Below are 22,101 nucleotides of genomic sequence, written 5' to 3'. Positions count from 1 at the left end.
CAAATGGCCTCCTTCTGCACTCTAAATTCTATGATTGCCTAACACATGTAGTCTTCCACCTTCTTCCAAAGACAAAAAGGAAAAAGTATTTGATCTGGAAAAAATTAACAAAAGAGAGTCTCACAGGAATACAACTGAGAAACATGAGGCCAACAATCAGTAGGAAATGTCTAAAATAAAAGCAAACTTCTATAGATGCCAGCGATCTGAAATGAAAACAGAAAGTGCTGTAAAAAGCAACTGTGGAGAGAGAAACAGGGATAACACTCCGGGTCCGATATGACCATTCTTCAGAATTGAGGAGAGGTAGGAGTGTGATGGGTTTTATGAAAAAGGGGGGAGGGGCAGATGGAGCAAAGAGATCAGAAATAGGTTTGCGAGTAGGGAAAATTATGAAGATGTCATGAAACCAAAGGCAAAAGTTGTGGTAAAGGTAATCTTAAAGAAACAAGTTCCACACTAGACTCCTCACCATAGAACCATAGAATTCCTACAGTGCAGAAAGAGCCATTTGGCCCAACGAGTCTGCACAGACCTTCTGAAAGAGCACCCTACCTAGGCCCACTCCCTGTCCTATCCCCATAACCCCACCTAGCCTGTACATCTTTGGACACGAAAGGGCATTTTAATATGGCCAATCCACCTAGCCTGCACATCTTTGGATTGTGGGAGGAAACTGGAGCACCCGGAGGAAACCCACACAGACACATGGAGAAAGTGCAAATTCCACACAGACAGTCACCCAAAGCCGGAATTGAACTGGGTTCCTGGCGCTGTGAGGTAGCAGTGCTAACCACTTGCCCCTGTGCTGTCCTACATTCACAATGCTTCCAATTTTCATTGTGTCCGCACATTTAAATTTGTGCCCTGTACACCAAGGTCTAGGTCGTTAATATTTATCAGGAAGAGCAAGAGTCCCGATACTAACACATGGGGCACTCCACTACAAACCTTCCTCTATTCAGAGAAACATCCATTAACCACTGCTCTTTCCTGTCACTTTCCAATTTGTTATCCATATTGCTTGCTACTGTCCCTTTTATTCCATGAACTATAACTTTTCTCACTAGTCTGTTGTGTGGCACTGTATTGGATATCTTTTGGAAGTCCATGTACACCACATCAACAGCATTTCCCTCACCAACCTTCTTTATTATCTGATCAAACAAACTCCAGCAAGTTAGTTAAACACTACTTTCCCTTAACAAATCCTTAATTAACCTGCATTCACCCAAATGATTATTTTTGCCCTAAGTTAGTGGGCAGAATTTTCCAACCCCCCCCCCCCCCCCCCCCCCACACACACACACATCCTACCACCACCACCACCGTAGCATGGGTTCTCTTGCGACATGGCCAGCAAGAAATTTAAATCTCCATTTACATTGGCGAGACCGGAAGATCTCACTGTGTGAAAGGCTAGAAAATTCCGGCCATCATTTCAAGAAGCTCCCTACCACTGAGGTTAAACTGAATGGCCTGTAGTTGCTGGGCTCATCTTTACACCCCTTTCTGAACAAGGGTGTAACATATGCAATTCTCTAGTCCTTTGGGACCATTCCTGAGTATAAGGAAGACTGAAAAATAATGGCCAGTGCCTCTGCAATTTCCACCCTCACTTCGCTCAGTATCTCTGGAGACAGCGCACCTGGTTCTGGTGTCTTATCAACCCTAAGTGCAGACAGCCTTCCCATTACCTCTTTCTTACTAATTTTAAAGTCTTCATACGCCTGAATTACCCCTTCTTTCACCATGATCTGTGTAGCATCCATCCTTGGGAAAGACAGGTGCAAAGTATTAATTTAATAGCTCAACCATGCCCTTAGCCTCCATGAGTAAATCCCCTTTTTGGTTCCTAATCGGCCCTATTCCTTCACCAATCTTTTACTATTTATGTGCCTATAAAAGGCTTTTGGAATACCTTTTATACTAGCTGCTCATCTCTTTTCAAATCTCTCTTTGCGTCTCTTATTTTACTTCCCCTTTGAACCTTCTATATTCAACCTGGGTTCTTGCTTGTATTATCCACCAGACAACTGTCATGGCACACTTGTTCTCCTACATCTTAACCTCTACCCATTTCATCACCAGGGAGGTCTAGATTTGTTTGTTCTGCCTTTCCACTTTACAGAAATATACCTTGGCTGTGTCCAAACTGTCTCTTCTCTAAAGGTAGCCTATTGTTCATGTACCGTTTTGCTTGCCAACCTTTGATTCCAATTGATCTAGGCTGGATCCATTCTCATTCCATTGAAGTCAGCTTTCCCCCAGTTAATTTTTTCTTACTCTGGATTGTTCCTTGTCCTTTTCCATTATCAACCTAAAGCTTATGATACAATGATCCCTAAATGTTCCCCTACTCACACCTGGTTAAATTGGCCCACCTCATTACCAGGAACCCGGTATATCTCATTGGGATGTCTAGCATGCTATCGTCTTCCTCTGCTATGAATACTGAAAGTAATTATTCAGCATGTCTACCATTTCCTTATTTCAATTGATAGCATCACTGCTATTGTTTTTCCATGGGCCCACATTACACTTGGGGGGGGATTCTCCAATATGGAACCCAAGTGTTCGCTCCGTCGTGAACGCCGTCGCGTTTCATGACGGCGCGAACCGGGCCCGGGTACGACCGATTCTGGCCCCACATGTGCCAACCTGCGCATGCGTGGGGGACTTCTTTAGCGCGCCGGCCCCGACTCAACATGGAGTCGGTGTTCAGGGACTGGCTGCGCCAGAAAGTAGGCCCGGGGGGGGGGAGAGGCCGGCCCGCCGATCGGTGGGCCCCAATCGCGGGCCAGACCCCATCGGAGGCCCCCCTCGGAGAAGGAGCACCCCCCCCTGCCCCCCACAGGCCGCCCCCGACCGTTCGCGCAGAGTTCCCGCCGGCAGCGACCAGGGGTGAACGGCGTCGGCGGGACTCTGCCGTATCTGCACGGCCGCTCGGCCCATCCGGGCCGGAGAATTGGCGGCCCTCCAGCGGCCTGCGCCGCGCCAAACGCGCCGCCGATTCTCCGCACCTCGGGGTGTCGTGGCGCGGTTGCGGCGATTCTACGGCCTGGCGCAGGGCTCGGAGAATCGACCCAGTGATCACCCACATTTTCTGCCGTTGATTTTGATATTCCTTACACATTTCTTTTTGTAGCTCTTATGGTCTGTACATGTAAATACATGTGTATTTGTGTGAAGTGGTTTGTGCTCCTCCATGTCTGATTTTCCTTTACATGCTGCACCAACGTGATTCAGGAGACCCAAGTGTAGGAATAGCAGAAATAGCAAAATCTGCTTCATGCTCTTCACTGAGATTTTGGATGTTCTTGTTTTCCTACACTGCAACCCAAAAACACCGATCTCTGAAATATCCCGGTGGAGAGCTGGTCATCTCAATATGGTTTGGTTACAGGTCACAATTGTTTCTTTTAAATTACTTAAAGGTCCATTGATCTTTAAACAAGGGCAATGCCTCAGAAACACAGAATAGAACCATAAAATTCCCACAGTGCAGAAGAAGGCCATTTGGCCCATCGAGTCTGGCCCGACCCTCTGAAGGAGCACCCTACCCAGGCCTACTCCCCCATAATATCCCCATAACCCGCACATCTTTGGACTGTGGGAGGAAACCCACACAGACACGGGGAGAATGTGCAAACTCCACAAAGAGAGTCACCCAAGGCCTGAATTGAACCCAGGAACCTTGCGCAGTGAGGCAGCAGTTCTAACCACTGTGCCATCCTGCTTTATATCTTTGGCAATTGATTTCAATGGAACAGGTTAAACCAACTTGAAGGACAATGGGCAGCCATGAAATGAATATCATGGGAGAACTCTGCTCCGACACCATCACCATCTCAATCTGAATAAAGATGCAAAGGTTTTGGCTTTCCGTTTTTAAATAGGTTTCCCTCTGACATTCCCAGTTCATGTGTCTTCTGTGACGCAGTTAACCTACTTCTACTGGCAGGGACAGGGACAACGTAATGTTTCACATGTGGAGGAAAATGTTGGTCTCCTCATCACACTGCAGTAAAAGTAGTCACCATCGTCCCAGATGACCATAGGCTGCATTCCCCTTTGAGGGGGAGAGCTGATGACTTAACCTCAGGTGAAGGGCAAGGTTGAGAAGACGGACCTTCGTGAATAACCTCAGCTGGTACAGGAATTGAACCCGCATTCTTGGCCTTACTCTGCATCATGAACCAGCTGTCTAGCCAACTGAGCTAAACCTTACTACAGTGAAGGGAACTCAGTAGATTGATAGGGAACTTCTGCAGCAAATAGGATGCGTGGAAAATGTTAATTGCAGCACCTGTGTGGATTAGGAAGAGAAAGTATTTGCAACTCTGCAAATGGTATTTATGACAGGAGGGAGGTGCATTCTGTAGGCAAGTTTATTTATTGTCAGTTTTGGGGACCACTGTTAGTCACAAGCTGTTTACTGCATTCCAGTTGTCGGAAATACTACGTCTTCTTTCTAAAACATCAGCCTTTGCCTTGTGTCCATAAGGATTGAAAGTTTATGCCCTAATGCTGCTGTTCCTCTTGTTTGTGCAGAATGGTGAAGGGGAAGTTCGAAGAGGATGGAAACATTACCTTGAATGACCTGGACAAAGTGCTTCCTGTGCGGCAGGTATACCAGAACCTCACAGTGCAAACACGTTTGCACTCACCACATTGAGTACAAGTCAGCATTCTGTGTCTGGAGGGTAAAGTTACATGGAGTAACAGGGCAACTGATTTTGTTTTCAAGATGTCAAAGTTCAGAAGGTTTAGAGTTCATTGGGGCTCAGCAGTGTAGATTATCTGACCATCCCTTCAATTCTGCAGCTTGAATCTTGAGATAACCAGGCTGAAAATTATTTTGAGAAATGTAGTACCGGTATGGGTAATTGTTTGAATCCTCATAAAGTGACTTGCCTAAAGCTTCAGGAATAACTCCAACCACTGCAGTTATTTTCAGCAGTGTTGAGCACTGATAGAAAAGGCACTGAATGATCTAATGTTGTGTTGGAGAGCTTTCAACTTTGTGGCTTCTTCTGCCATCTAGTGACTGTGGTTGGCATTCACAGAATCACAGAATAACACAGTGCAGAAGAGGCCCTTTGGCCTATCACGTCTGCACCAATCCATGAAAAACACCTGACCTACCTACCTAATGCCATTTGCCAGCACTTGGCCCTTGGCCTGGAATGTTATGACTTGCCAACTACTCATCCAGGTACTTTTTAAAAGATGTGAGGCATCCCACCTCTATCACCCTCACAGGCAGTGCATTCCAGACCATCATCACTCTCTGGTATTTATGGATTATGGATCATTGAGAGCACTTTTCATTCTGATTTAATTCATTTTAACATTTCATAGAATTTACAGTGCAGAAGGAGGCCATTCAGCCCATCGGGTCTGCACCGGCTCTTGGAAAGAGCACCCTACTCAAGCCCACACCACCCTAGCCCCATAACCCAGTAACCCCACTCAACCAACACTAAGGGCAATTTTGGACACTAAGGACAATTTAGCATGGCCAATCCATCTAACCTGCACATCTTTGGACTGTGGGAGGAAACCGGAGCACCCGGAGGAAACCCACGCACACACGGGGAGAACGTGCAGACTCCGCACAGACAGTGACCCAGCCGGGAATCGAACTTGGGACCCTGGAGCTGTGAAGCAATTGTGCTAACCACTATGCTACCGTGCTGCCCTATATATTTATAGTGGAGTACAAATTTGGACAAAATCCTGAATTTTTTGGTGAAAGGCAATTAGGAAAACAATTACATTTAAAAGGTTTGAAGGAGAATTTTATAAAGTTGATTACATTCTATGGTGAATTTCCGCCATTTCACCATTCTATGGTGAATAGAGACAGGGGGCGGGATTCTCCCAGCCCCGCGCCGGGCCGGAGAATCCCCGCAATCGCGCCACGCCGCCCCGACGCCGGCACGCAATTCTCCGCGGAGGGCGCCGGCGCGTTTGGTGAGGCGCGGGCCGCTCTACGCGGCTGGGCCGCCGATTCTCCGGCCCGGATGGGCCGAGCGGCCGCTCTAAAATGTCAGAGTCCCGCCGGCGCCGTCCACACCTGGTCGCAGCCGGCGGGAACTCTGCGCGCAGGGTCGGGGGGCAGCCTGTGGGAGGGGGAGGGGGCTCCGATCCAGTGGGGGGGGCCTCCGATGGGGCCTGGCCCCCGATCCGGGCCCACCGATCGGCGGCCGGCCACTGTGGCTGGGGGCCTTCTTCAACGTGCCGGCCCCTGTAGCCCTGCGCCATGTTGTGTCGGGGCCGGCACGTTGAAGGAGGCCACTGCGCATGTTGTCGTTGGCGCCGGCGCAACTGCGCATGCTTGGATCCAGTGGCACACAGTTCGTGCCGGGATCTGCAGCTGGAGCGGCGCGAACCGCTCCAGCGCCGTGCTGGCCCCCTGTAGGGGCCAGAATTAGACGTGGGAGCGGCCCGTTGACGCCGTTGTAAAACGCGCCGGCGTTTACGACGGCGTGGACACTCTGCCGCAGGATTGGAGAATCCCGCCCATGATAAATTAGGGATAAGAAGTATGCAAAGAACCTTTCTTCAATCCAATATCGAAGGATAACAGAACTCAATCTTTTGTGAACTACTTAAATCCATAAAGTGGGATAAAATTATTTGGCACTTGGAGAAATACAAATTAGGGTGAGTGAGCACAGATCTCAAAAAGGCACGATTTGCTTGACCAGTCATAGAATTCATCAAATCTCCTCTCAGCCTTCTCCAAGGAGAACAACACCAGCTTCTCCAATCTACCCAAAGATGTGCAGGTTAGATGGATTGGCCATGATCAATGCACGGGGTTACAAGGATAATAATAATCTTTATTATTGTCACAATTAGGCTTACATTAACACTGCAATGAACTTACTGTGAAAAGCCCCTAGTCACCACACTCCGGCGCCTGTTCGGCTACACAGAGGGAGAATTCAGAATGTCCAATTCACCTAATAAGCACGTCTAGGTGAGCCAGCAGCAGGGCCACCAATGCCACTTGGTAGGCACTGGCCACGGCTGTCAGTGCGGGCAGCATGACCAGGAGGACCGACGTCTAATGTCAGACGAAGACTAACAACCTCCACCAAGCTGCAAGGGTACGTTACCACCATTCTCCTGGCATCAGTGCTGCTGCCACCCTCACCCCAACCGACAGATCACTGGTTGACAGCTCACACCCTCCCTACATCCGATCTCCGTGCTCGTTCATCAGCACCCCCTGGCACCCACCTGCACAACTCCTTCATGCAAGTTAAGGTGCCCACACATGCCACCTGGTACAGATTCCGCTGATCTATCAAATGCATGGTTCACAAAGCCCTCTCTGTCCCCACAGGAGGAGATTGCTCAAAGTAAGGGGGAAAGGGTCAAGGCAGGGGGCAGAGTACCAGAGAGCTGAGTCCTCACCCCCCTCCTATGAGGAATGGGTCCTGGAAATCACGGGGTTGTCCGGGGAGAGATCCTTCACCGACAGCGAGGTTGGTCTGCACCGCAGAGGTGAAGATCCACTGCTCCTGCACCCAGATGACCTCTCTCAAGTAAGTTGTCGATGTCAGGCAAAATGATCCTTCCCTCTCAATGGCCACATGCCCATTCTCTCTGCAGAATCTCAACTGATGGGGTCGGGCCATCTGCTGCAGACAATGGGGAGCCGCCAGAACTAGCAGTCCCAGAAGATGCAGAGGCATCTGGACCTCACTCCATCTGCCGCTCCGTCCCATGGAGACCCCCAGGGCTCTAAGGGCACCATGAGGGGGGATGAAGCGCTGGAGGCCAACCTGAAGCCTACCACCAAGGAGGCGACGGTGGTCTCCAGTTCTTCTGATTCCCCCCCTCCTGACACCGGCTCATCTCAAGGGCAGCGAGCAGAACAGGGTGGCATGGCGAAGCTCTAGGCCTCCAGCTCTAGGCCCTCCAGAGAACGTCCGCCAAGGGCATCAAAGGCCACAGGGCATAAAAAGCAGCAGGCCGCCCAACCTCTGATGGGAACACGCCTCGACATAGTAGTAGACCATGTAAGGTCAAGGAGATTGAGGATCACTGATTGGGCACCAGGAAAGGTGAGCAGGGAGCAGTATCTGTAGCTAGGGGGGATGGAAATGTTAAATGTTCACAATTAAAACATGTTACACCTGATACATGTGAAGCCTCTGTCAAGTTAATCTTTGCAGTGGCCATACAGGCACCCCATCTCCTGTTGCCCTCTGCTCCCCCCCCCCCATCTCCTGGGCGCAGTGGTCCAAAATCAAACGCCCCTGATCCAGACCCCGTTCAGAGGATGGGTGTCAGTAGAAAGACAGGAATCAGACGTTGGCATAAACTGAGGAGCACCATAGCTTTCCCCACAGCGAGTGATCCTCACTCTCCTGCCTTGTACATTGACCTGCTGACAGTGCCGACACAGGCCCATCACCCTGGGGCGATGTTACACAGACTGTTGTACAGGCCTTCTTATATGGCCTAATTTCATCGGAACCAAAGCTCAGTATCCACATGTTCCACTAACATGCAAGGTGCAGTAAAACAGCCTCAATGTCCGGCCTCAATGTCCAGCATGTTTGACCCGCGGTGACATTCCAGTCGACTTGCAGCACTCATCATACGTACAATGAAATCACCAGCAATCGGCAAAAGCATTTCTTCACCACCTTCATCAAGTTGCTAATTTGAATCAATCCACATCTCTCTCCCTCCTGCAGCTCCCAGTCGTAGACTCCACACCAAGGGAAAGTCACACCGACCCTTCCCCTGCTCCTGGTCTGAGAGCAGGTCATCTTCCATCCTCCCTTTCCTTACTCCAGGCCACAAAAGCAAAGGGGTGGATGAAAACAAACGCAACCACCAGGCAACAAACAGTCAACGGTATAATTAAGTCACCAGGAATCTGCAAAAACATTTCTTTTACACCTTCATCAAGTTGCTCATTTGGATCAATCCGCCTTTCTCCCTCCTGCAGCTCCCAGCAGTAGACTCCTCAGCAGGGAAAAATCACAGCAACACAGAATACACCAGAAGAGAGAAAGAACTCCCTTCTCCAGCACTAGCAGCAGGTCATCTTACCATTGTCCCTTTCCTTGCTGCAGACCACAAAAGCAATGGGGGAGTAGCAAACAAACACACAGCTCCAGCAACTGCAGCTGCAAATACCGCTCAAATGGATCAATCTGCCTCTCTCACCCCCTCTTCCAGCTCCCAGCTGTAGACTCCTCAGAAGTGGAAATTCACATTGTCCAGGAACACGCCAAAAAAGAGAAAGAGCTCCCCTTCCCCTTCTTCACCCTAGGCAACAGGTCATCTTCCAACCTCACTTTCCTTACTCCCAGCTACAGAAAAAGAAGGAAACAGCAACCTCCAGGCATTTGCAGCTGCAAGCAGCAAACACAACCTGCAGCACCACTTGAAAGCTGTGAAGTGCTCTTACAACTAACAAGGTCGGTTCCTTATTAGCAATAGCCTTCAGCTGTGAAGCTCAAGGCTGCTCACAGTTGAAGTGACCATCAGCATATAACCAAGAACAGGGCTCTGTCCTGGAAGTGTTTGGTTTGAAGTCCTCAGAGACAAAAAGCCGCTCACTCTCCACCCCCCTTCCATCCCAGCCCAGGAGCGACCTCTGACCTGGAACGTTTCAGCCCCCCGACCAAGCTCGACTCCCTTGAGGGATACCCCCCCCCCCTTCGCAGCCCCCTCACTCCTGCACCCTGAACACTGGGGCAGCAGTTCCAGTGCCCTTGGGCTGCATGCCCGAAAATGGAATTGATTACTCACCTCCTCCGTTCCCCTCAGCAGCCATTGTGCCAGCTTCACGTTTTTGAAAAGGAGCACTCAAGCCGGCCGCTTGATTTCTCACTGGGGAGCTGGTTAATTCCCGGGAGGCCATTACATTCGACTTCAATCTTGCTCATGAGATGGAAATTAATACAAATTTGGGTTAACAATATGCTCACCATATTTGGGCAAGATCCGGAACTCGCCATGGGGAGCGGGCCAGTTAGGTAGCAAACTTATTCGCACCCAGCGCGAAGCTCAATTCTGGCCTTTCCCGCTATTTAACAGGCATGCCCACATCTGCGCCGGGCGCAATATGGTGGTTAAACAGCGCCCTGAAACTCTTCATTTCTACATTTAATTGTGCCTGGGCGAACACTGGAAGCTGCTGTTTGATTTACTCCTTAATAACAGTGAGTGTTGTTCATTTCATTGTTCTTATTACCGCAAAATCCAGTGGAGAGTTTGGAAATCTCATTATGAAATAGGTACAATTGTGAAAAACATCATTAGAATTAAATAAAAGGTGGCAGGGATAAATAAATACTGATCTTCTCGCTTATTTAAGGTGCTGAGATGGCACAAATTGAAGATAATCATTAAAAGAAGTCAAGCAGCTGGTGAAAAAATCTGGTTAGAATGTAAAACTATCTGACATGAACCTTTGTTAAAGCAGGGTTCATATACCAGTGGTGGAGCAACCTGAGGCCCGGGGGCCACGTGCGGCCCACCTGGGTTCTGAGGGCAATCCATGAGACATTCTGTTGACAGTTGTCCACGCAAAGGGTTGCCACATTCTACTGATTTCCAGCCGCGTAGTTCTTTTCCCGAGCAGTATGACTAAAGTGAGACGCACGTGAAGTAAGATACATGCTGATTGCCCACGTGAGAGCTGTGCACTCCCTCTGCGACCAGAGTGTAAATATTTATTTTGCTTTTACCATTTGGAGTTGATGATAGTTCTATTAATATATAAATGATTAAGCATTTTCCATAACTCGCTATGAAATATTCAGTGTGTATTAAATATATTTAATCTTATTCATGGGATAATAGTTTGCGAACAAGCCTGATTGCAATCTTGCGGCCCACTAAGATGAAGGGTGGTTACTCATGCGGCCCACTCACTGACCTAGGTTGCCCATCACTACCATAGACTTGATTAAATGGGAATTACATGTTAACACAGAGTGTGAACAGGAAAAGGGGATTAGACTAGATTGTTCATGTAGAGACATTTTCTGCCATTTTTTCATTTCATTGTTCTTATTATTGCAAAATCCAGTGGAGATGTAAGTATCCACTTGCTGCTTAGTTTGAGGACATGTGGCAGTGAATCCCAGATACCCTTTGTGATTGTAAACCCAACTGCAGTCCATTGCTGGCTGTTTAATCCAAGAGTTCCTACTACTATGTCAGCTCAACTTTAGTTTTCACCACTGCCACCTGAAATCATTGACTAGTTTGTATAGCTCCTTTTATGCTGTTCCACATTCCTACACAACCGTTTGATTTCAAAACCCAACCTACACCTGAGGCATCAAGGGCTCATCATATATTTTCTCTTTCTGTAAAGCTTGATTTCTTAACTTGGATTTCTTTCCCAGTTTTTGCCTCACAGTTGGGCCCAATTGCACAGATATGAACTGGGGGTCACATATTCCACGTATGTGTGATATTGCACAGCCCGTTATACATTTTCCCCCGACTACAACCACAGAACGTTACAGCACAGAAAGAGGCCATTTGGCCCACCTTGCCTGTTCCAGCTCTTAGGTAGAGCTCTCCAATCAATCCCAGTCCCTTGTTCTTTCCCCATAATTATTTCAATGTCTACCCTTCAAACATCTAGCCAAGTTTTTTTTTAAATGTTACGAATTAATCTGCTTCCACCACCTTTTCAGATGGCATATCCCAAATCATCATTATTCACTGGTAGAAATGTCCTGATGCCCCTGGATCTTCGGCCAATCAGTTTAAATCTGGGCCTTCTTGCTACCTTCTGTCACTGCAAACAGTTTCTCCTTATTTACTCTATCAAAACCATTTATTATTCTGAACACCTCTTTTATCAAATCTATCCTGTTAATCTTCTCTGCTCTAAGGAGAATATATTCCACTCTCTTCACACAATGTTACATTCTCTTCTTGACAGCACTCTTTTTGTTCAACTTTTGAATATCTTTCTCTTTATACCTCTGTACTCCACTTTTCAAATTCGGAGCAGTTGCATTTGTGCAATCCAGCTCAATCCCCAATAACTAGTGTGCGTGCCATGCTTTTCAAAAAGATGCATGGGCAGGCACAGTGGAAATATGCTCAGAACAGAGAGAGTATTGACAATGTATACAAATATATTTGGATAATGTGGAACTTCACATCACAGAAATGAGGTGCAGTACTGTGACACAGTGGTTAGCACTGCAGCCTCACAGCGCCAGCGATCCGGATTCAATTCCGGCCTTCAAGTTCCATGTGTGGAGTTTGCACTTTCTTCCTGTGCCTACGTGGGTTTCCTCCGGGTCTTCCGGTTTCCTCCCACAGTCCAAAGATTTGTAGGTTAGGTGGATTGACCATGCTATATTTCCCCTTAATGTCCAAAAAAGATGTGTAGGTTATGTTGGGGGCCTGTTGAGAAAGGGCAGGGGAATGAACCTGGGTGGAGTGCTCTTTCAGAGGGTCGGTTCAGACTCGATGGGATGAATGGCCTCCTTCTGCACTGTTGGGATTCACATGAGTGTCAACGAGGGAGAAAAAGATAAAAGGATAGAACAGGGAGCAACAATGACAAGTCTACTCAATATGGAGAAGATTGTCACAATTTTAGTTTTTCTTTTCCTTTGTAAACAACACCGGCGCGATCAGTTGATGTTAAATAATTGCTGGTAGCACCAACCTGTATGGTCTAAGTTTGTGGATACAGGGTTATTGGTGCTCTTGGTGAGCGGAGGATGCTTTATCCTGTAGCTCTTCTGGAAATAATTGAAGCATGACATGGGAAAGCCACAGCAACTCAACAACAGTTTTCAAACCCACAACCTCTACCACCTAGAAGGAGAAGGATAGGAGAAACATGGGACCACCACCACCTGAAAGTTATCCTCCAAGCCACTCACCATCCTGACTTGGAACTATATTTGCATTCCTTCACTATCTTCAGGTCAAAATCCTGGAACTCCCTTTCGAACAACACTGAAGGTGTACCTGCACCAAATGGACTGCGCAGTTCACCAACGTCCCATGAAAATATAAAAAGTGTTCCATTCCTCAATGCCAACATCCTCACCTCATTGAGCATAGAAAGATAGTTTGATTCAATAATAATAAGACTGAGATTATTCAAGGCCAGAATTTTATGTTGAATAAGCGGGCAAACGCCTGACCTGAAATCGCATGAAATAACATGAGAAGGCATCGGGCGCACGTCCCGAGGTCTTCGTGCTTGTCCCGTGTCTTTGCGCTCGCACGCATCATTACCATTGGTGGGCATGTGCTGCCGTCAGAAGCGTGCCTGCCAACAACTGAACGGACATTTAAGCCCATTGACAACGTAATTGATCTGAATTTTACATTGCCCACGTGATTTACTGCTTGTCGCACAGGCAGGCAACCAAGCCATTTTATTCATTTCTCAACCGAAGGTGGGATAAATGGGGACCAGAGCATTTCATACTTTTTCCTGTAGTTTTTGCTGAAGATTTTGGTCGGTTAGCTTTGCTTAAAAGACTTTTCTTTTGTCAACTCTTGGACGATTTCTGCTGAGTGCACCCTTCAATGCACAAGATAATGTAATTTGCATTTCAGCGGATGGGGATTGTTTACTCTGCTGGTGGGGCCTTGTTATAACCCGCATGAGACCTACGGACTAGAAGTAATTAGCCGCCATCTGAGCCTCGTTGAGTACGAGCTCCCCTGCTGAGAGGCGGGTAGCCCATGAACACTCTAATAACCTGTAATATAAAGGTTGGCCAGGTTTGGAACCAACACTTCAGACCCAGCTGGGATCTGCAGAGTATTGTAGATACTTCGTAACAAATCTAGTTTCCCTGATATACTCACTTCATACTCGTCTGTGGTCACTAAACTGGCAACAAGAATAAAAATGGACCATCGGATCAATAGCCAACTCCTCCGCATGACAAGACTACGGTTGGAATTTATTTTTCCAAGATGTCCTATTCAAAGATTGGACTCGTTCGATGCGGGCATTGAGGATTGGATGCAGCACGCTGAATGTATGCATTATTTATTTCAGGCAAATGCTATCACCAGTGAAGAACGACAAGAGGTAATCCTTTTAACTGCCTGTGGAACTCACACTTATAGAGTGATAAAAATCCTGGCGTATCCCGCAGACCCAGACACCAAGACTTTCAAAGAACTGGTGAAGCTGGTTGCACAGCATTATAATTCCAGGTTGCCAGTCATTGTGCAGAGATACCATGGGCGGGATTCTCCCCTACCCGGCGGGGCGGGGGGTCCTGGCATGATGGAGTGGCGGGAACCACTCCGGCATTGGGCCGCCCCAAAGGTGCGGAAGTCTCCGCATCTTTAGGGGCCAAGCCCTCACCTTGAGGGGCAAGGCACGCGCCGGAGTGGTTGGCGCTCCGCTGGCTGGCGTGGACGGCCTTTGGCGCCCCGCCAGCCGGGGCTGAAAGGTCTTCGCCGGTCGGCGGAAGTCAGCGCGTGCGCAGGAGCGTCAGGGCATGCGCAGGAGCGTCAGCGACTGCTGACGACATACCCGCGCATGCGCAGGGGAGGGGGTCTCTTCCGCCTCCTCCATGGTGAGGACCATGGCGAAGGCGGAAGAAAAAGAGTGCCCCCATGGCGCAGGCCCGCCTGCCGATCGGTGGGCCTCGACCGCGGGCCAGGCCACCGTGGGGGCAACCCCCGGGGCCAGATCGCCCCGTGCCCCCCCCCCCAGGACCCCGGAACCCGCTCGCGCCGCCTGCCCCTGCCGGTAAGATAGGTGGTTTAATTCACGCCGGCGGGAGAGGGTTGACAGCGGCGGGACTTTGTCCCATCGCGGGGTGGAGAATTGCCGGGGGGGTGCTGGCCGACCGGCGCGATTCTGGCCCCGCCGACCGGCGCGGCGCGGAGAATTCGGGATACGGCGGGAGCGGGATTCACGCCAGCCCCCGGCAATTCTCCGACCTGGCGGGGTGTCGGAGAATCCCCCCCATTTTAATACAGCGGAAAGGAACGTAGGAGAGTCCGTGACCAAGTTCCTTACGCGGTTGACAAAACTAGCTGGGTTTTGTGAGTATGGTTCTCAGTCTCGGATATGCTGCGAGACCGCCTGGTCTGTGACATCAATAATATGGCAACCCAAAGGAAATTGTTGGCCAAGCCATCTTTAGACCATCGACAGGCCATGCAGATTTTGCTATCGAGAAAGCGCCGAGGAGGGGTGCAGGAACTGAAGGCTATTGAGGTGAACGTAGTTGTGTATGTCCCCTCCCGGTGTGCAGCAGCCCTCAGGCTGAAAACTCCACCAAGGGGTGTACTATGGAAAGTTCATCCCTGGTCTCGCAACTATGGTGGCCCCCCTACACCTCTTGCTAAAAAAAACAATCAGAAATGTGTGTGGAGAACACAACAGGAAGAAGTGTTTGATAAAGCCAAGAAGCAGTTGACCTCATCGAGCTTGCTCGCGCAATACAACCCTGCCAAACCACTCATAGTCACATGTGACACCTCGCTGTACGGCATTGGAGCTGTTTTGTCCCATCGTATGGAAGACTGCGGAGAGCGGCCGATCGCGTTTGCTCCAGGACGTTGGCCGCGGCAGAGCACAACTATACGCAGGCTGAGGAAGAGTGGTCGACCGTCGTATTTGCCGTAAAAAAGTTTCACCAATACTTGTATGTCCGCCAGTTCACGATTCTTACGGACCACAAACCACTGTTAGGACATTTTAAAGGGGACAAAGGAACCCGCCCATCGCCTCTGCTAGGTACAATGATGTGGCCTTCTACTGGCAGCATGTGAGTACTCATTTGAGCATTGACCGGGTAGCCAAATCACGAATGCAGATGCATTACGCAGTCTGCCATTGCCGACGCACCCTCCGTCTCCTCAGTCCGAAGAAGGGGGAGCCACATTAAACTTTATAAACGCGCTGCTGGTTACAGCGTCCCAGATACAGGAATGGATGTAGATGGATCCCATACTGTCCAAAGTCTGCCACATAGTTCTGTACGGGGCCAGCATTGGAAATTATCCGAGGAGCTACGGGCATTTTCAACCGAACTGTCCGCGGGAACTTGCATAACGGACACCCCAGGACTTTTGAAAATTAAGATGCTTGCTCACAGATATGTTTGGTAGATGGGCCTGGATGCAGAGATGGAGAAGGTGGCCCAACAATGCAGGGTTTGTCAGGAGCAGCAGGAGCTTCCGACTGCTACACCGCTTCACCCATGGGAGTGCCAGGCGGCTGCTACATGCCGCCTTTGCCGGTCCTTTCCTCAGATTGATGTTCTTGATTATTGTGGACGCCCACTCGAAATGGCTTGAAGTCCACAGAATGACATTGACTGCCTCGAGGGCGAACATTGAAAAATTACAGCTCTCATTCAACACGCAAGGTGTCCCAGAGGTGTTGATCACCGACAATGGGACCCTCTTTACCAGCAACGAATTAATCGGATTTATGAAGGCAAATGGGTTGTGGCATATCCGTTTGGATCCATATCACCCGGCTTTGAATAGGCTAGCAGAAAGGGCAGTGCAAACATTTAAACAAGGGCTGAAAAAGCAAACTTCGGGATCGATGGACACCTGGCTGGCCAGATTCCTGTTCTGTTACTGGATCACATCACATGCCGCAACCGGGGTAGGCTGGCGACTACGGACCTATCTTAGCCTTACGTTCCTAGATATTGGCGGGAATGTACAGCCAAGAGCAGCAAGGGCATCGCTCAGATAGACACAAGCGGACCAGGTTGTTTGTACCAGGTGACACGGTCTATGTTTAGAACTTCGCAGACAGTGCCCAGTGGATCTCAGGAATGCTTCTTTGCCAGACCGCGCCGGCATCATACCAAGTTCAAGCTCAAGGTCACATCATGAAAAGACATGTTGATCATATCAGAAACAGGAGACCAGTAGTACATGGAGCTCCTTGGGAGCAGCCTATTACTGACCAACCTACTGCAATTCTTTGAGACTCAAGAGTGTTGCCCTAAGGGAGACAGGATAGAGAGATGCGTGAGGACAAAAGAGCTGAATGCCAGAGGTGAGGTGAGGGTGACTGCCCTTGACATCAAGGCAACATTTGAGTATGGCATCAAGGAATGCTAGCTAAACTGGAGTCAATGAGAATCAGGGGGAAAACTCTCTCATGGTTGGAGTCATACCTGGCACAAAGGAAGATGGTTGTGGTTGGAGGTCAATCATCTCAACTCCAGGACATCACTGCCTGTGTTCCTCAGGGTAGTGTCCTAGGCCCAATCATCTTCAGCTGCTTCATCAATGACCTCCCTTTCAATTTAAGGTCAAAAGTGGAGATGTTTGCGGATGACTGCACAATGTTCAGTACGATTCATGACTCCTCAGATAATGAAGCAGTCCATGTCCAAATGCAGCAAGACCTGGACAATATCCAGGCTCGGGTTGACAAGTGGCAAGTTACATTTGCGCCACACAAGTGCTGGACAATGGCCATCTCCTACAAGAGAGGATCTAACCACCACCCTTGAACATTCAATGGCATTACCACCGCTGAATCCCCACAATCAACATCCTGTGGGTTACCATTGATCAGAAAGCGAACTGGACTATCCACATAAATACTATAGCTACAAGGGCAGGCCAGAGGCTAGGAATCATGTGGTGAGTAACTCACCTCCTGACTCCTCAAAACCTGTCCACAATCTACAAGACATAAGTTAGGAGTGTGATGGAATACTGTCCACTTGCCTGGATGAGTGCAGCTCCAACAACACTGAAGAAACTCAACACCATCCAGAATAAAACAGCCCGCTTGATTTGCATCCCTTCCACAAACATTCATTCCCTCCATCACCGACGCACAGCTATAGCTCCTTCAACAGCACCTTCTAAACCCACAACCACTACCATCTAAAAGGACAAGGGCAGCAGATACATGGAAACACCACCATCTGGAGGTTGCCCTCAAAGTCACTCATCAACCTGATTTGGAAATATATTGATCACTGTTCCTCAACTGTTGCTGGGGCAAAATCCTAGAACTCCCTCGCTAACAGCACAGTAGGTGTACCTACACCACATGGGCTGCAGCAGCTGAAGTAGGCAGATCACCACCACCTCCTCAAGGAAATTAGGGATGGGCAATAAATGCTGGCCCAGCCAGTAAAGCCCACATCCTATGAATTAATTTTTTTTAGATGTTGTAGACTAATTGATAGTGATTGTAAAGATTAGCTCAACAACTCCGTTAAGGTTGTATCATACGATTATCAAAGCAGCAGAAGATGAACTAGGGTGACCTTGTTTTTTTTAGTCTAGCAATTTGTGTAAGTAGAAACTTAACCAAACTTTACTTCAGAAAGTAGTTACGTCCGTGATGTGGATCGTACCCAAGATGTTGAGAGAAAACCAGTTCTTATTTCATACTTTCTCATTTCTATCTGTTTGACTTCATCAGAACCACATTGGATACAGCACTGATAAACATGCTTATTGAAAATGCTAATAAAAAGAGAAATTATTGGAAATACACAGCAGATCAGGCAGCATCTGTGGAGAGAGAAAAACAGAGTTAACGTTTCAGATCAATGACCTATTGTCAGAATTGGGAAAGGTTCAAGATGCAAATGGTTTTAAGCAACCGCAGTGGCAAAAAAAAAGGGTGTGGGGTAGTGGGAAGAACAAAAAGGAGGGTCGGAGGTCGGGTGGGGTATGGGAGATTAAATGACAAAAGCGAAGATGCTGCAAGACAAACTACACAGAGATAGCATTGGGGAAAATAAAGAAAAAAGTACAGAAACAAAAGGCGGCAGCAGCAGAATCAATACCGACATCTGCCACCTGAATGGAGCAGAGGTTATAGTCTAAAATCGTTGATCTCGGTGTTGAGTTTGTAAGGCTGTAAAGTGCCTTAATTAGTCAGAGCTGGAGACAGTTGCTGGTGAAAGGGATGTGGCTATGAAATCAAGTTTTGGTAAACAGCTGATCAAACACAAAAAGGGAAACAGGTTGGCGACAGCACAAGCCAGAGACCGTCAAACTCAATCTGCCCATCAATCTTCCTTGTCCTGTTTTCTATGTTTGCTATGCTTTACTTATAACCCATTTCTATTGTAATGCCACCGATCATTGTAGCTATCAGGGACATTATTGGATTGAATCATAAAATCCTTACAGTGCAGAAGGAGGCCACTCGGCCCATCGAGTGCACCAACTGTCCCAAAGAAAACCCTACCTAGGCCCACGGCCCTAACCTAACCCCGTAACTCCACCTAACCATTGGACACTAAGGGGCAATTCAGCACGGCCACTCCAACTAACCTGCACATCCTTGTGCCACGGGCTTTCTTGTACTGAGGCTGAGGAGCTCCTCCGAGTCTCAATGTGACTTCTGCCTGTCAAGAGGCACAATGGATATGATCTTCAGTGGAGAGAAATCCAGGAAAAGTGCAGGGAGCAGATTGAGATTGACATTTGAGGACATTTTTGTGCTGTGTGGAATATGAGCTCTGCATTGAACAGAGAAAAATAATTTCACAAACGACTATGGAGCACACAGAGGAAGAGGATTCTATCAAATCCATCGCAGCGTTTCCCCTAGCGTGGCTACAATTTGTTTAAATGGCAGTCGTAAAATTTCTTTGGTGCAGAGTTATGCTTCCAGTGGATGGCGATATTGTGCTGTGAATAATATTTGTCGTAACTACTGACGGTGTATTGTAAGGACTTCATTTGTTCTTTCTGGGTGGTGGGGGATGTAAGGAGCTAAAGATTCTGCCTCTTTGGTGCATTTTTGTCGTTGATGATTGTGATACCTTGGCTCAGATAAGCACAATCACCACTGAGTCAGATGATTCAGGGTTCAAGTCCCACCCAGAGACCTGAGAAGGGCAAAGACGTACAGTAGAGAAAATAAATAAAAATGTTCAGACTTATTTTTTAAAAAATTGATGTCCCAGAGGAATTGGCCAAACATCCGATTGCGTGAATAAACTGATCTCAAGGATAAGCCGATTTTTTTTCCTAATAGGCTGATGTTTACCTCATAGGTTGTTCTCCATGTACAGCCTATAACATCCAAAATATTCTTTGTATTCAGAAATCTGGGCAAAGGGTCAATGTCCTGAATACAGGACACCACCAAAGCTAGAAATGGGTAAGAGAGAAAGGTATTTTAGTTTTTAAAGCGGTAATTACCTGCCAGGTTTGAGTTTTAAGTGTATGATTCTACAGCTCGGTGTAACACGGTGGATGTAGAAGGGATGTTTCCCCTGGCTGATGAGTTTAAAACCAGGGGACATAATCTCAGAATAAAGGGTGAGCCATTTAAGACTAAGATGAGGAGGAATTTCTTCACTCAAAGGGTGGTGATTCTTTGGAATTCTCTACCCCAGGGGGCTGTAGAAGCTCAGCTGTTGATCATGTTCAAGACAGAGGTCGATAGATTTCTGGAGACAAATAACAGTGTGGGAGAGCGGTGTTGAGGTAAATGATCAGCCATGATCTAATTGAATGGTGGGGCAGGCTTGATAGGCTGAATGGCCTAATACTATTCCAATGTTCCTCAGGTAGATGGAAAGTTGAGAGAAGTAAGGAATTCCCAGTTTTGAGATCTCAGCAAAATATTACGTGGAGTAGATATAAATTTGGATATTTGTGAATCGTTGTATTTGGTTTCTCTTTGTTATCAAAGATGGCCATCTGTTGTGTGTTCAACCATGGCTGCGGAGCCTGATTGCAGACCTACACGGCTTTCCACAGGATGGCAAAGGATAAATTATTAGAATTTTATTGGGACTGCCTGGTCTTTCTAGCTTGCCTTTTGTCCTTAGCTGCCATTATTCCTTGCTTATCAAAGGAAACAATGGCACTATTTGAGATTGATCCCCACTAGTTCTTTCTTGAGCATTTTCTTCCAGTGTGGACATGCCACATTTCGTGAGGTTCGCCGTCAGTGAGTCATTGAACCTTAATCTCGGCCAACCTTGCAGGTGGTATCCAAAAGTTGTGAACACATGATCACCTTAGGGATTTTATCACCAGCCATACATACTACATGTCGGCTCCATCTGAGTTGGGCTGTGATGAGGTGTGCTTCAATTCCAGATATTTCTGCTCTTTGAAGTACCTCAGTATTGGGCATTTTTCTTCCCATTTGATGCCTATGATGTTCTGAATGCCTCTCATGTGGAACCTGCCCAACTGCTTAATATGTTTGGAGTAGGTGTTCCATGTCTCACAGGCATATATGAGGGTAGGTACATCTTTGTACATGCCATATTTTGTTGTACGTTTCATACCTCATTTCCTCCACAGTAAATGTGCAAATGCTGATCTTGCTCTGGCAATTCTACTTGCTACCTCGCTGTAAATGCAGACATTTCTGGAGATCGTGCCTTTGAGATAAGTGAAATTAAATACAGCCTTCAGATATTTGTCAGAATATAATATAGTCAGAATTTGGTGATGGTTGGTGAAAGTATCTCTTGTCTTCCTTAAGCTGATGGTTAGCCCATAGTTGTCAACCATTTTTAAAATACAGTCCATGGTGCAATTTCCGTGGCATCACCTCTGATACCATATTTGAGGATTTCAGTCACCTCAAGTTCAAGAGATTGCTATCTATTCTGAATTGGATGTATATTCCATCAACATTTCCATCAAATGCCTCAGAAAGCATGGCAGCAAAGATGATACCAAAGAGCACAGAGACCACAACACACTCATGCTTCACATCACTTGTTAAGTCAAAGGGGTCAGTGTGTTCATCGCAGTCTTAATATATTGACCATTAAGGAATGTCACTCACCCAACATGTTTGAAACCTTTAGATTTTCAACCCCCTGCCTCATCCTAGGACACTTGATTTCGAAAATAATACAGATGGGATATTCTGAGTAGTTTGCAGACTTAGTCGGAGCAGCTGCTTTAGAACTCCTGATAGGATTGCTGGTTTGGGTTGTGGTTCTTTTCTCTTGCTGTCAACCAAGGTTAAAGATATATTATAACAAGGCATTGTATCTATAGCAACTGTGTTGCCAAAGTTGCCAAATATGGTACTGAGGTAAGTACCATATTTTTATTATATTATTATTATTTTTTTATAAAAATTTAATTTAGTTGTTAGCCAGATCTTGG

General features: G+C 47.5%; 1 protein-coding gene across 3 annotated transcripts in view; it reads left to right on the top strand.

Moving 5' to 3' along the window:
- Positions 1–22,101, top strand: part of ctif (CBP80/20-dependent translation initiation factor) — a 455,795-nt gene that overhangs the window by 193,454 nt on the left and 240,240 nt on the right. For all 3 annotated transcript variants that reach the window (XM_072497444.1, XM_072497443.1, XM_072497442.1), the window contains one exon: positions 4,555–4,630. In XM_072497444.1, coding sequence (XP_072353545.1) covers positions 4,555–4,630 — 76 coding nt within the window. The remainder of the gene's footprint in view (positions 1–4,554; positions 4,631–22,101) is intronic.

Source organism: Scyliorhinus torazame, chromosome 3 (genome assembly GCF_047496885.1).
Source record: "Scyliorhinus torazame isolate Kashiwa2021f chromosome 3, sScyTor2.1, whole genome shotgun sequence".
In the NCBI taxonomy this organism is placed as follows: domain Eukaryota; kingdom Metazoa; phylum Chordata; class Chondrichthyes; order Carcharhiniformes; family Scyliorhinidae; genus Scyliorhinus; species Scyliorhinus torazame.
Note: the sequence above shows the minus strand (reverse complement) of the source record. Positions and strands in the feature narration are given on the sequence as shown.